This window comes from Hemiscyllium ocellatum, chromosome 35, assembly GCF_020745735.1.
Source record: "Hemiscyllium ocellatum isolate sHemOce1 chromosome 35, sHemOce1.pat.X.cur, whole genome shotgun sequence".
NCBI lineage: Eukaryota > Metazoa > Chordata > Chondrichthyes > Orectolobiformes > Hemiscylliidae > Hemiscyllium > Hemiscyllium ocellatum.
In genome coordinates this window covers 23,688,559-23,704,640 of record NC_083435.1, presented here as the reverse complement: position 1 = coordinate 23,704,640, position 16,082 = coordinate 23,688,559, and the positions used below count along the sequence as shown (strand labels likewise).

The 16,082-nt window shown below is 52.7% G+C and overlaps 1 protein-coding gene across 9 annotated transcripts in view; it reads left to right on the top strand.

Moving 5' to 3' along the window:
- LOC132832819 (discoidin domain-containing receptor 2-like) overlaps positions 1-16,082 on the top strand; it is a 242,759-nt gene that overhangs the window by 98,075 nt on the left and 128,602 nt on the right. For 8 of the 9 annotated variants that reach the window (XM_060850980.1, XM_060850981.1, XM_060850984.1 and 5 more), the window contains one exon: positions 9,191-9,323. In XM_060850980.1, the coding sequence (XP_060706963.1) occupies positions 9,245-9,323 (79 nt within the window). In that variant the 5' untranslated portion in view covers positions 9,191-9,244. Of the gene's footprint in view, positions 1-6,902; positions 7,048-9,190; positions 9,324-16,082 lie in introns of all 9 variants that reach the window. The other variant, XM_060850978.1, reaches the window with a different exon arrangement.

Sequence of the window (16,082 nt, the reverse complement as noted above, 5' to 3'; positions counted from 1 at the left end):
TTTAGGTTTTGGGTAAGAGGGGAAAGATTTGAAATGGACCTAAGGGACAACTTTTTCATGTAAATGCTGGTGCATGTGTGGAATGAGCTGCCAGAGGAAGTGGTGGAGGCTGGTACAATTACAGCATTTAAAAGGCATCTGGACGGGTATATGAATAGGAAGGGTTTGGAGGGAAATGGACCGGGTGCTGGCAAATGGGACGAGATTAGATTAGAATATCTGGTCAGCATGGATGTATTGGACTGAAGGGTCTGTTTCACTGCTGTACATCTCTATGCCTCTATTAAAGCAAGCAAGAAGTCTGGGCTTTGAAGTAACATATCGAGTTTAATGGTGGAGCCAACTCGATGGGCCGAATGGTCTGCTACTGTTTCCTCTGTTCTCTGACTGTTGGCATAGTCCTTATAATCCCTTCTCCCTCTCGCATTTATCCAGTTTCCACTGAAATATTTCTATGCGATCCTCTCTAATGGTAGTATGTCCCAAATTCATATCAGTCTCTGGGCGAAGATGTTTTTGTTGAATTCACTAGATGCTATCTTCCAAGAACATGGAACGGTACATCTCAGGATCAGGTCCTTCAGCCACCATATCTGTACCGACCGTGATGTCATTCTAAACTCATCCCATTCACCTGCCTGTGGTCGCTCTGCCTCTATTCTCTGCCTGTTCAGGTATCTGGTTGAATGTCTCTTAAGCATTGCTGTCATAACTGCTTCTCCCACCTTCCCTTGGCAGCAGTTTCCCAGCACTTACCACCCTCTGTGTAAGAAACAACACTTTCCTCGCACATACTCTGCATGATGGCTCAGTGGTTAGCACTGCTGCCTCGCAGCGCTAGGGACCCAGGTTCGATCCTGACCTCGTGCAACTGTCTGTGTGGAGTTTGATCATTCTCCCCGTGTCTGCGTGGGTTATCTCCTGGTGCTCCAGTTTCCTCCCACAATCCAAAGATATGCAGGTTAGGGTGAATTGGCCATGCTAAATTGCCCCATAGTATTCATGATGTGTAGGTTATGTACATTAGTCAGGGGTAAACATAGGGTAGGGGGAATGGGTCTGGATGGGTTGCTCTTCGGAGGGTCGGTGTGGACTCGTTGGGCTGAAGGGCCTGTTTCCATACTGTAGAATATCTAATCTAATTTAATCTCCTTTAAGCTTTCCTCTCTTACTTTAAAATTAAGCCCCCTGGTGTTTGACATTTCCATCCTGGGTAAAAAGACTCCTGCTATCCGTGGCTGTCATAATTCTATATACTTCTGTCAGGTCGCCCTCTCCTTCCGACACTCTGGCGAAAGCTATCCAAGTTTGTCCAACCTTTCCTTAGTGACTCCCTGTTACATTGATGGCCCCTAGTTTTGCTGTTCCTCACAATCTGGGGGGGAGGCAGTGGTATATTGGGAACTGGAGCCCAGAGATCCAGGCTAACACTGATAAATTGAATGTAATTAAATGAATAAATCTGAAATCTCAGTAATGGACGACCACAAAGCCATCATCGATTGTTGTATAAATGCACCTGATTCACTAATGTCCTTTTAGGGAAGGAAATCGGTCATCCTCACCTGATCTGGCCCCTACATGTTACTTCAGACCTGCAGCGAAGTGACTGACTCTTAATTGCCCTCTGAAACGGCCACTCTGTTCAAGGGCAGTTAAGGCTGGGGAACAAGCGCTGACTTTGCGAGGGATGCCGTCAGACCATGAAAGAGCAGAGAAGACAAACAGAAACCTGTCTTGTTGGCACTCTGTCCAAATAAGTCTTGGTTTTTAAAGTGCTCGCTTTCATTGGTCAAGAGCATTGAGTATAGGAGTTGGGGCATCTTATGCAGCTGTATAAGAATATAGTATTTGGAGCACTGCATACAGTTTAGATTAGATTCCCTACAGCGTGAAAACAGGCCCTTCGGCCCAACCAGTCCACACCCGACCCTCCGAAGAGTAACCCACCCAGATCCATTCCCCTCTGACTAATGCACCTAACACTATGGGACAATTTAGCATGGCCAATCCACCCTAACCTGCACATCTTTGAATTGTGGGAGGAAACCAGAGCAAACTCCACACAGACCATTACCCGAGGCTGGAATCGAACCTAGGACCCTGGCGCTGTGAAGCAGCAGTGCTAATCACTGAGCCACCGTGTCGCCCAGTTCTGGGCGTCCTACTGCAGAAAAGATTAACTGGAATGTCACCGGGACCGGGAGGTTTCAGTTAGTAGGAGAGGCTGGAACTTTTTCCCCCTAGAGTGCGCGAGACTGAGGGGTGACCTTAGTGGTCGGTAAAATCTTGAAAGGCCTGGATAACATGGACAGCTTTTCCCTGGGGTGTGGGAGTCTAAAGCTCGGAGGCATAGCTTTAGGGGGAGAGGGGAGAGATACAAAAGGGTCCAGAGGGGCATTTTTTTTTCCCCACTGAGGGCGGTGAGGTTCTGGAATGGGCTGCCAGAGGTAGTGGTGGAGGCGGGTACAGTTTTGTCATTTAAAAAACATTCAGATGGGTACATGGATGGGATAGGTCTGGAAGGATAGGGACCAAACGCAGGCAAGTGGGGCTAGTTTAATTGTGAAGACTGGGTGGCATGGACAAGTTATGCTAAAGGGCCTGTTCCAATGTTGTAGACCACTGGGTCACTCCTCAGCCCTCTGTTTGGAAAAGGAGTTTGCCACAGCCTATTTGTCCTTTCCAGAAAGATAGAACCTCACAGTGCTGGTCACATTCTTATCCATAACCTGGTCCTGCAGATGAATAATGTAGACACCTCCATGAAATGATGGGCTCCCACGCAAGAGTTAAACCCTGGGATTCCTGGCAGCTACAAGATTAACCTGTGATAGTTTCAGAGTAAAACTCCCTGGTTCTCTAGCCACTTGTGAGTGGCACGGTAGCTCAGTGGTTAGCACCACTACCTGACGATACCAGGGACCCAGGTTCGATTCCACCCTCAGGCATCTGTCTGTGCGGAGTTTGCACACTCTCCCCGTGTCTGCACGGGTTTCCTCCCACGATCCAAAGACGTGCAGGTCAGTTGGATTGGCCATGCTAAGTTGCCCTTAGTGTCCAGGGCTGTGCAGGTTAGGTGCGTTAGCTGTGGGAAATGTAGGGTTATAGAGAAAGGTTGGGGTATGCGTCTGGGTGGAATGCTCTTTGAAGGGTCAGTGTGGACTTGTTGGGCTGAATGGCCTATTTCCACACTGTTGAGATTCTATTCTATTCTATAGGGTTAACGCATTTCTAGGCGTGGCAATATATTGATCTGCAGCCCCATCAAAAATCTCGTGCATTTATATATAGCATTGTTAGTGCTATAATATCTTCCCAAGATGCTTCATGGGAGCCATTATGATATGAAAGGAGTGACATAATTAGGTGCTAGAAAAGCACAGTAGGCCAGGATGGGTCCGAGGGCTTTTCTGATAATTGTCCTTCCTGACGAAGGACTTATGCCCGAAACGTCGACTCTCCTGCTCCTCGGATGCTGCCTGACCGGCTGTGCTTTTCTAGCGCCACGCTCTTGACACTGATCTCCAGCATCTGCAGTCCTCACTTCCACCACATAAGTAGGTAGAAGTCCGTGTAACCGAAGAATGGCACAAGGCCGCAAATACTCGATTATCATCGGGAATGCTCCAAAGGCTGGAAACGGAGCATTCGTATCTCGGAAGGTTTTATTTTAGATTAGATTCCCTACGGTGTGGAAACAGGCCCTTCGGCCTAACCAGTCCACACCGACCCTCCGAAGAGTAACCCACCCAGACCCATTTCCCTCTGACTAATGCACCTAACACTATGGGCAATTTAGCATGGCCAATTCACCTGACCCGCACATCTTTGGTTAATGTTTCACACTGTAACTGTTATTCCCATTTGGAAATTGGGGTTGCGCGGGTTTCCCCCGGGTGCTCCGGTTTCCTCCCACAATCCAAAGATGTGCAGGTTAGGGTGGATTGACCCATGCTGAATTGCCTTGTAGTGTTCAGACATATGTAGATTAGATGCATTAGTCAGGCATTAAATGTAGAGTAATGGGCCAGGGTGGGTTACTCTTCGGAGGGTCGGTATGGACTTGTTGGACCGAAGGGCCTGTTTCCACACTGTAGGGATCCGATGATTCTGTAAGATGGGGGTGGCATGTACACAGATGGTGACAATGACTGGGTCAGCTGTCCATATGGGACGTCCTGATCAATGATAGCGCTTGAGGGATCAACGTTATCAGGGACACTTATAGAGTCTCGTCTTTGTGACCACCTACCCCCCCGCCGGCTGAGGGGATAGAATGAATGTCGGAAAAGGCAGCAACCACCTCCGCTTCCCCCTCTTACTCCCAGCATTCCCTCCAGCCTGGATTATGTTCTCCAGTTGGAGTTTCGGACTCGCAGTTATACAGAGCAAACCCAGGAGCTATCCTGTACCATGCGCCACGGCTGGATGAATACCTGGCCAGATTCCTTCCATCTCTTAATAATTGTGGAAATCCACTTACTGCACAAAGCCAGAATTAACTCGGCTGAGTGGGATTTGTTTTTCAGATTAGATTCCCTACAGTGTGGAAACAGGCCCTTCGGCCCAACAAGTCCACACCGACCCTCCGCAGGGCAGCCCACCCAGACCTGTTCCCCTACGTTTACCCCTGACCAACACAACCGAACACTATGGGCAATTCAGCATGACCAATTTCTGGATTGTGGGAGGAAACCGGAAGGGAGGGTGCCCACGCAGAGAATGTGCAAACTCCACACAGACAGTCGCCCGAGGCTGGGATCGAACCTGGGAGCCTGGTGCTGTGAGACAGCAGTAGCTAACCACCGTGCCGCCCTGAGTGAAGAGTTTATTGATCCATCCTAAATTCGTGCTTTTCTTGCCTAAACCCCGCAACCTCGCGTCCTCCACTCTAACTCCCGAAATTTTTCCATGTCCTTCTTTTGCTTTTTTTCTGACTTTTTGTTTTGTTTTTCCTAAACTCCGCAGAGGGTGGTTTTGGGATCCCTCAAGTGCGGAAACGGGCCCTTCGGTCCAACAAGTCCTGATCGGTCTCAGAATCCCAGGACTACTGTTACCTCGCAGAGGAGGCCATTCAGCCCATCGTGAGTGCGGCGGCTCTCCAAACAAACATCTCGCTTTGTTCCACCCTCCCTGCACATCCTACCCGTGTGGGTGGCACGGTGGCTCAGTGGTTGGGAGCCGGGTTCGATTCCAGTCTCGGGGGCAACTGTCTGTCTGTGTGGAGTTTGCACCTCCTCCCCATATCCGCGTGCGTTTCCTCTGGGTGCTCCGGTTTCCTCCCACAGCCCAAAGATGTTCAATTTAGGAGGATTGGTCCATGCTAAATTACCCATGGTGTCCAGGGATGAGCAAACTAGGTGTGTTCGCGACTGCAGGGATAGGGTGGGTGGGGGGGGAATGGGTCTGAATGGAACACTCTTCGGAGGGTTGGTATGGACCTGTTGGGTTGAATGGCCTGTTTCCACACTGTAGGGATTCTGTGGTATTCAGATAACTGTCTTGTTCCCTTTATAATGCCCCAGTTGAACCGGCCACCACAGCATCACTGGCAGTGTATTCCAGTCCCTAACCCCTCGCTGTGTGGGTTGTGGGGGGAGCTGTGGGAGGGACTAAGTTTATTTTCTTGAGTCGTTGGTCCTTCTCTTGCCCCTTGCTCGTTCTCTGGTCTACTAGCAGCAGTTCCTCCGTCTCTGTCCTCTCTGGAGCCCCTCGTGATTTTGAGTTCCTTTGTCAAATCTCCTTCTCCTTCTGTTCTTCGAGGGGGGAGCTGTCCTAACTTGTCCAGCCCCTTTCCATCAGTGGAGCTCCTCGGATTTCCTGAAACCCGTCCATGTTGATCTTGCTTTTCCGTTGAGTGAACCTCCTCTCCAGTCCCATCCTTCCGAAAGTGCGGCACCCGCAGTCGGATGCTGTATTCCAGCTGTGAAGCCACATTAGCATGTGTACGTTTGGCATAACTACTGACGGTGTTTGTGTTATACATGGCCCATCTTCCAATGGGTGTCATCTCACCATCCCTATACCTGCAGCACCACTCGAGAGCGTTCAGCGCCGTGTTTGTACAAAGTACCTCCTTACTTGAGGCTTTGGAACTACAAACGGGTGTGAAATGTTTACTCAAAGTTGTTAACGGTTAATGGAATGAGCTGCCAGAGGAAGTGGTGGAGGCTGGTACTATTACAGCATTTAAAAGGCTTCTGGATGGGTATATGGGGTTAGAGGGATATGGCTCTATTCCTGATGAAGGACTTTTGCCCTAAGCGTTGATTTTCCTGCTCCTCGGATGCTGCCTGAACTGCTGTGCTTTTCCAGCACCACTCTAATCTAGAATCTCACAGGGATATGGGCCAAGTGCTGGCAAATGGGACTAGATTGGGTTGGGATATCTGGTCAGCATGGATGGGTTGGACCGAAGGGTCTGTTTCCATGTTGTATATCTCTATGACTCTATGGATTCTTGAACTCCCATAGGCTCCACCCACTCCAGCAACACACGAGTGAAAGGTGAACAGCCTGCCAAGGCCATTTGGCAGAACGCTTCATTGCCAGAGCTTTCCAACAGGCACTATGACCCATCGCTGGGCTAGTGGTGACCCGTCAGGTCCTTCATGTCCGTCCGGTCGGTCTGCACCACCTCACACTGCCCTCGAAGCGGCTGCAGGAGGGTGGGTACAGACTATCACACATCTCCCTCTGGAGTGTGCCTTTGTAAAGGGAGTCTGGAGGGAGATGCAGCGGTTTGTGTCGAGGTTTGTCCCGAGCAGCTCCGTGACTCACTGCTCTACAGGCTGTTCCCCGGGACACACACCGAGACAAACACCGACTGTGTGCCTGGAGGACCGTCACCTCGGTGAAAGATGCTCGTTGTTTTGCCCGAAACGTTTTTGGTCTTCCAGGGCAAGGAGTTGACCCCGACCGAGTGTTGCAGACTGGCACACCCTAAGGTCCAGGACTACGCGCTGAGGGACGTGCTGAAGCTTGGGGCAGCTGCTGCCAAGGGCCGGTGGGGAAAGACCACCGTCTGGGGTCTTCCTACTGAAGGTAAATGGGGGTCCGTTCAGTTACTGGACCCTCCCGGTGCCTCAAATACAGCCTGGTTCAAGTAAGGAATGCCTTTGATTTGTTTGGACAGAGACAAATTCCACTGCTTGTTGGTTTCGTAGATGTACTGCTGTACAGAACAGTGTTTGTGAATATATATATATATATATATATCGAGATATTTTTATGACTGAAGTATATTTTGAAATTTAAGAAAAAGGAGTTAAAGCTGGAGAAAATGTGGCCGAGTAGAAAGAGATAGTGCTTGTATTCAGTCTGATGAGACCATCCCATCGCTGACCCCGTTCACAGTTTCTGGCTCTTCGATTTTGCAGTGAATGAATCTCCGAGTGTAGTCTGTCGCTCAGTTACCCAGTGAGGGTGGAGAGGGGATGGGTAGGTTTGCATTTGTTTGACCTCTTCGGTGATGGAAGCACTGTACAGCCAACGAAGCCCCTTCAGAGTCAGGTCGGAGGGGTAAGGTGGGAATTTTGGAAGCAGTAGTGACTGCCCCTATCGTCCCTGTCACCCCGTGCATAGGGAATCACCAATTCCCCACCAAATGACCTATTTGCATTCTGCTCGATCCCAGGGACGTTTGCAAGGATGACACGTCATAGATTCCCCACAGTGTGGCAACAGGCCCTTCGGCCCAACAAGTCTGCACCGACCCTCCGGAGAGCAACCCACCCAGACCCAATCCCCTACCCTATATTTTCTCCTGACTATTGCAGCTAACCTACACATCCCTGAACAGTGTGGGCAATTTAGCACGGGCCAATTTACGCCAACCTGCACGTCTTTGGACTGCGGGAGGAAACCGGAGCACCCGGAGGAAACCCCACTCAGACACTGGGAGAACGCGTAATCTCCACACAGACAGTCACCCGAATTGAACCCGGAAACGACGCTGTATGGAAGCTACGATATGGAAGCAGGCTATTCAGCCCACTGAGCCCACACTGAGGAGCATCCCATCCCAGACTCATGCCCCTCCCTTATCCCCTGTAACCCTGCAATTCCCTGTGGCTAACCCACTCAGCCTGCACATCCCTGGACACTAAGGGGCAATTTAGCATGGACCAGTTCACCTAGCCTGCACATCTTTAGACTGTGGGAGGAAACCCGCACAGACACGGGGAGAATGTGCAAACTCCGCCCAGACAGTTGCCCGAGGCCGGAATCGAACCCAGGTCCTAGGTGCCGTGAGGCGGCAGTGCTAACTGTTGTATCGCTCTAAATCGCTACTCCAATAGTACTGGCTCCTCAATGTCCTAGGAAGCCTGATTGGTGGGTTTTATTTTAAAAAACATTCATTTGGCAGGACATTCTTGGTTAGAATAGTGCCCGGTCTGTAATATCGATTGTGAGGGATATAGGTCAGCCATGATTAAACTGTTTGGATTATCCAGTTGGGAATCCCAGATAGTCCTACAGCACAGAAACAGACCCTTCGGTCCAACCAGTCCATGCCCCCCCATAATCCCAAGCTAAACTAGTCCCACCCTGCCTGCTCCTGGCCCATATCCCTCCAAACCTTTCCCGTTCATGTATCCATCCAAATGTCTTTTAAACATTGCAATTGTACCCAAATCCAGGAAGCAAGGATTTATTGGGAAGGAGGAATTGTGGGATATTAGTGTTTTTAAAATCACTAAGAGTGCAAGAATAGAAATTAACAGGAACAGAAAATGGATCAATCCCTACATTCTGATAATCGACATATCAAATACAAAAGGAGGCGGCCATGGGAATATTGGGAATACGGCCAGCAACTTCCAAAATGCTATCGTTTCTGGCAGTAGTTTGGAGTGTGGTAAATGCACAGCAGTATTTTAAACAATGAGCAAGGGTGAGAATTGGGAATTCAACACCGAACATCAGTAGTAGGGAAAATGCTGGAGTATACTATATGATTGAACTCAGTTACTTTTTCTCATGTCTTGTTCTATCTAGCGATGAGTTGATGCACAAATCCAGCGCTGCACCCACTCTCCTCAGTTTCTGGAAGGCAGGTTAACATCCCCGTCCCTACCACCTCCACATCCAATGGAGAGAGAGAGAGAACGGGGCTGGAGGGGCTGATTGGCCTGTGGTTGCTGCTGTTCCTGTGAGTGACGCCGGGTCTCTTCTCTCTTTCCAGAAATGAGGAGCTCATAACGAACGGCAGTCCGGTCCCCGTCCGCACCGCCTCGGAATGATGCGGCCCGCGTTGCTATTGGTCCTCCTGTCGCTGGGGGCGGCCGTCAGCCTATCGGGAGCGCAGGTCAATCTGGGTGAGTACTGAGTAACCCCTCGCGGTGTGGCACAACGAGACGGGAAGACCCAGGGGTTCTCTGGCCTGACCTGCATTTATTGCGCCCCCCCCCCCCCCCCCCACCTTGAGAAGGTGGTGGTGGGGGGTGAGCTGCCATCTTGAACTGCTGCAGTCCGCCTGCTGTGGGTTGACCCACAATGCCATTGGGGAAGGAATTCCAGGATTTTGACACAAGCGACCGTGAGGGAACGCTCATTAGCAGCGTGATGCTTCAGGTAATTGCTGCAGTGCATAGTCAAGATAGCACACACTGCTGCTACTGAGCGTTGGTGGTGGAGGGAGTGGGGGTGTGGTGCCAATCAAGTGGGCTGTTTTGTCCTGGATGGTGTCAAGCTGCTTGAGTGTCGTTGGAGCTGCCCCCATCCAGACAAGTGGGGAGTATTCCATCACCCTCCTGACTTGTGCCTTGTAGATGGTGGGACAGGAGGTGAGTTACTCACTGAGGGATTCCTAGCCTCTGACTTGCTCTTGCAGTCACTGCATTTATATGACCAATCCAGTTGAGTTTCTGGTCAATAGTAATCCCCCAGGATGTTGATGGTGGGGGATACAGCGATGGTAACGCCATTGAATGTCAAGGGGTGGTGGTCAGATTGTCTCTCATTGGTGATGGTCATAGCCTGGCCTTTGTGTAGCGCGAATGGTACTTACTACTTGTCAGCCCCAAGCCTAGATATTGTCCAGATCTTGTTGCGTTTGGATATGGAGTGCCTCAAATGAGAGCTGAGATGAAGAGGGATTGTCCCATGATGAGAGATTGAGCAGGCTCAGCCGCAAACTCCTGCAGGTCGTAAGTTCAAGTGGTGATCTTCCTTTCTAAAGGGCCTTTCTTTAACCTGTCACGAGATGTGGGTGTCACCGACTGAGCCAGTGTTTATAAACCTTCTCCAGTTGCCCTCTGAGCAAGTATAGTCTTAGTCATTGAGTCATATAGCTGTACGGCACGGAAACAGACCCTTCGGTCCAACCCGTCCATGCCAACCAGATATCCCAACCCAGTCTAGTCCCATTTGCCAGCACCCGGCCCATATCCCTCCAAACCCTTCCCATTCATATACCCATAGATGCCTTTTAAATGCTGTAATTGTACCAGCCTCCACCACTTCCTCTGGTAGCTCATTCCATACACGCACCACCTTCGGCGTGGAAATGTTGCCCCTTAGTTCCCTTTTAAAAACCTATGCCCTCTAGTTCTGGACTCCCCGACCCCAGGGAAAAGACTTTGTCTATTTACCCTATCCATGTCCCTCATGATTTTATAAACCTCTATAAGGTCACCCCTCAGCCTCTGGCGCTCCAGGGAAAACAGCCCCAGCCTGTTCAGCCTCTCCCTGGAGCTCAGCTCCTCCAACCCCGGCAACATCCTTGTCAATCGTTTCTACATGCTTTCCATCTTTCTCATCAAAGGGCAGTTAAGAGACGTGGGTCTGGAGTTCGGTGAAGGCCGAGAGATTCAGCGGTTATCCTGAACCAAAAGGACGTCAGTGAACCATAGACCTTTTTTTGCGGTGATCGATAATAGTCTCAGAAAGTGGTGATGGGTCGCGCTCAATCCCGCACTTTCCCTTGTGTTGGAAAGGTTAATTGAATTTAAATATCGGAAGCGCAGTAGTGGAAGTTGAACTGGCGGCTTCCGAGCTATGGTCAGGTTTGCTGGTCCAGAGACTAGAACACAGGGAGCAGATATTTCCCCTGACTCTGGAATCCAGAGCATGGGGCTGTGGCCTCAGGAAACCAAGGGATGGCCCGGTTTAGGTAGAGAAGCAGGAGGACCGATTTCTTCCCTCGCAAGGATCCCCGAGGATCGCTCAGGCATCGGGTACTAGGTATTCCAAAAGTGTGGCTGGTCAGTTTTGAGGTCGATACTTTTTCTGACAGCATCTGCAGAGACAGAGAGAAACCAGAGTCTGATGTGACTCTTCTTTAGAGATCTTCGGGCTCAATTCAGAACCACTCAGTCCCATTGCCTCAGACCGTTGGGCCCACTTCTCATAGAATCCCTGCAGTGTGGAAACAGGCTATTTGGCCCCGTGAGACCGCACTGGCCCTCCGAAGAGCACCCCACCCTCTCCCTGCCTTTCCCCCATGGCTAACGCAGCTAGCTCTGTGACATGAGGGGCCGTTTAGCCAATCCACCCTGACCCGCACGTCTTTGGACTGTGTGGGAGGAAACCGGAGCACCCGGAGAAAACCCGCGCAGACACTGGGAGAATGTGCAAACTCCACATAGACAGTCGCCCCCAAGGGTGGAATCGAAACCGGGTCCCTGGTGCGGTAAGGGAGGGGTGCTAACCGCTAAGCCACCGTGCCACCCATTGTTTCTCTTCATGCCTGGTTGTCCATAGAGAGGGAGCACACCGGTGTCCACCAACGCCCTAGAAGTAGTTAGAGAGGTGGGCACTGCAGAGAGGGGGGCGTTCTCTTCCCCCCCACCCCACCCATCCCCAACACCATTCCCCTCCCTCCCTCTCACCCTACCCTTCCCCTCATTGGCGTGGTCATTCTGCTGCCCCTGGTGACGCAGCGTTGGCAAATTGCTCTCCTCGTTAGAAACTCAGACGAATGGTGGTGGATCCTTTCTTAAAAAAAAAACGCATTCAGAACTCTGTGATAGCATCTCTCGGCATAAAGAATTCAGATAAAGAGAGACCAGCCCTTACTGGTGGTGTTTATCGCTGGTGCCAGTCTGCCCAACTATTTGGCGGAGAGAGATTGTGCGCCCACTGCATCTCTTTAGACTGACCGATTTTTCACCCCCACCACACCCTGCTCCCAAATCTCCTCCATGTCCTTTCCCCAAAACCTTTCCCTTCTTCCCCGCCTTTTTCATTTTAATCATTTGTAGGTAAGGTTGCAATTTCGTTGTGGAAATTCCCTGTTGGATCTCCTCCCCACCCTCCATCTTACGCAGATCCTTTCCAATTAGGCCAACTCATTTTGAGAAGGAAACATTGCCCTCCACCACCACCCCCACCCCCCTCCCCCCTCCCCCCAGTGCATTCCCTTCAGTTTCTTTTCTTTGACAATCACATTAAAATACACCCCCCCCCCGTTACCTGACCCACCGGCCCTGCTTGTCCGTTTGTTCAAAAGTCTTCAAGAATTTTGAGGTCTTCGGATTAGGTCTCACCTCAATCTCTTCTTCCCCACCTCCTTCCCCTCCCCCACACCTACCCCACAGTCCTCCTGCCCCTCTCAAGAGATATTAAACTCTCCCTGCTTTCAAGTGGCTTTGAAAAGGGTGGGGGTGTGATAGGGAAGAGGATTAGGATGGGGGGAGGCGATGCAAGGGGATGGAGGTTGACACAGCGAAAGCCTTTTAGAGTCATAAACAGACCCTTCGGCCCAACCCGTCCATGTCGACCAAGTTTCCCAAATTAATCTAGTCCCATTCGCCAGCACTTGGCCCATATCCCTCCAAACCCTTCCTATTCCTGTCCCCATCCAGATGTCTTTTAAATGTTGTAATTGTACCAACCTCCACCACTTCCTCTGGCAGCTCATTCCATACACGCACCACCCTCTGTGTGAAAAAGTTGCCCCCCCCCCCACCCCAGGTCCCTTTTAAATCTCCCCCCTCTCACCTTAAACCTATGCCCTCTAGTGTTGGGACTGCCCCCCAACCCTGGAGAAAGGACCTTAGCCATTCACCTTATGGAGTCACACAGAATGGGGACAGACCCATTGGTCTAACCAGTCCATGCCGGCCATAACTCCTGTGTTTTTTTTATAGAAAAAGAACTGCCCCCATGTCTTTTTGAAACCTTTGTCCTCTCACCTTTAAAAATAAGCCCCCCCCCCCCAAGTCTGATAATCCCCCACCCTGTGCATCCCCCCCCTTCCTGATTTTAGAAACATATGTAAGGTGCTCCCTCAACGTACTATGCTCCGGGGGACCTGTTGGGCTGAAGGGCCTGTTTCCATACTGTAGGGATTCTATAAAAAGTCCCATCCTCTCCTTATAACTCAAACGGCTCCAGTCCACGCTGGTAAACCTTTCCAGCACCCTGTCCAATTTAATAAAATCCTTCCTGTAGCAAAACAGCCAGAACTGCACACAACATTGCTCGGGCCATCTAGGAGCTGGGATTTATCCACAGTAGGTCTGTCTGCACCTTTCACGTGCTTGCCATTTGACGATTAACTTCAAATTCCACAAAAGCTCGTAATCACATTCCACAGAGTAGCAGGAGAGGACGGGACGGTAAGTGATGGGGGGAGCAGGAAGAGGGTTGTGAAGAGAACTTGTTGTGTGGGGGTGGGGAGAGATTTGGAGCTGATCCTCGTCATCAACGAATGGGAGGCCTTTGGTTGCCGAGGTGACAGAGGGGATTTTCTCAGGCCGGCCAGAGTTAGCGCTAATCCACTGGTAAAACTACCCCACCCCGACCAAGAGCGACTTTCCTTTCCCGTCAAACAGCTTCCCTTAATCCGCTTGAGCGAGCGTTGAGGAGACGGTGCCCGATATTTCCCGGGGTTTAGAAAAAACGAGAAGCAAACTCGCTGAAAACGTGGGGAAATTCTGAACCGGTTCGACAGGGCAGCCAGCCTGCCTGGGGAGGCCCAGAATTATAACTGCTCCTCAGGGGAGAGTGTTGGAAGTTAGAGTTAGAGTTAGGTTTATTGTCGCACGTACTCGTGTTCCAAACAAACGGGAGTAGGGTGAAAAGTGTGCAATGTCACCAACACGCGGCGCCATCTTGGATACCAAGGACCAATCTTAGGTACTCAAAATGGGAGAAAATAAAGAAAAGAGGTTACACTTCACTACAGATATACAAAGTGTAAGTTAGGAAAATGGGATATAAAGCTAAAAATGTAGACATCACAGTCTTTCTGGAAGGGGCTTCCAAGTGATCTGACCATCCTCCACTGGTTCACAACCGGCAGCCATCTTTGTTCCAGGTACACAGGCCACTGGAGCCACTCCGCTCTGGGTCACTGACCCCACCCCTGTCCCCGCTCACAGTCACTGCACCCCCCCCATCCCTCCGTCCCCACTCACAGTCACTGCACCCCCCCACCCCCCCGTCCCCACTCACAGTCACTGCACCCCCCCCCACCCCCCCGTCCCCACTCACAGTCACTGCACCCCCCCCCACCCCCCCGTCCCCTCTCACAGTCACTGCACACACCCCCACCCCCCCGTCCCCACTCACAGTCACTGCACCCCCCCCACCCCTCCGTCCCCACTCACAGTCACTGCACCCCCCCACCCCCCCCGTCCCCACTCACAGTCACTGCACCCCCCCCACCCCCCCGTCCCCACTCACAGTCACTGCACCCCCCCACCCCCACTCACAGTCACTGCACACCCCCCAACGCCCCCGTCCCCACTCACAGTCACTGCACCCCCCCAACGCCCCCGTCCCCACTCACAGTCACTGCACCCCCCCAACGCCCCCGTCCCCACTCACAGTCACTGCACCCTCACCCCCCCAACGCCCCCGTCCCCACTCACAGTCACTGCACCCTCACCCCCCCAACGCCCCCGTCCCCACTCACAGTCACTGCACCCTCACCCCCCCACCCCTCCGTCCCCACTCACAGTCACTGCACACCCCCCACCCCCCGTCCCCACTCACAGTCACTGCACCCCCCCCAACGCCCCCGTCCCCACTCACAGTCACTGCACCCTCACCCCCCCAACGCCCCCGTCCCCACTCACAGTCACTGCACACCCCCCACCCCTCCGTCCCCACTCACAGTCACTGCACACCCCCACCCCCCCGTCCCCACTCACAGTCACTGCACACCCCCCACCCCCCCGTCCCCACTCACAGTCACTGCACCCCCCCCACCCCCCCGTCCCCTCTCACAGTCACTGCACACCCCCCACCCCTCCGTCCCCACTCACAGTCACTGCACCCCCCCCACCCCTCCGTCCCCACTCACAGTCACTGCACACCCCCACCCCCCCCGTCCCCACTCACAGTCACTGCACCCCCCCCACCCCCCCGTCCCCACTCACAGTCACTGCACCCCCCCCACCCCCCCGTCCCCACTCACAGTCACTGCACCCCCCCACCCCTCCGTCCCCACTCACAGTCACTGCACACCCCCACCCCCCGTCCCCTCTCACAGTCACTGCACACCCCCCCACCCCTCCGTCCCCACTCACAGTCACTGCACACCCCCCAACGCCCCCGTCCCCACTCACAGTCACTGCACCCCCCCACCCCTCCGTCCCCACTCACAGTCACTGCACACCCCCCAACGCCCCCGTCCCCACTCACAGTCACTGCACCCCCCCACCCCCACTCACAGTCACTGCACCCCCACCCCCCCGTCCCCACTCACAGTCACTGCACACCCCCCAACGCCCCCGTCCCCACTCACAGTCACTGCACCCCCCCACCCCCACTCACAGTCACTGCACACCCACCCCCCCGTCCCCACTCACAGTCACTGCCCCATCCCCATCCCTGGTCGCGGTCATTGCCCCCCCTACCCCTGCCCGCCATCTCACCATCCCCTCTCCAGCTCACCTCCCCCTCCCCCACTCTGGGCCACTGCCCTCCATCCCCTCTCCAGCTCACCTCCCCCTACCCTTCCTGTCCCTGCACTGACCCCCCCCCACCCCCACTCTGGGCCCCTGCCCTCCATCCCTGCTCCACTCTTGACTCACTGACAGAAGAGGAAAAAGTCGGAGAGTGGGGGGGGGGAAGAGAGAGAGAAAAGAAACGAGGGCAGGAAGGGGCGGAGCAGATAAGCTCTG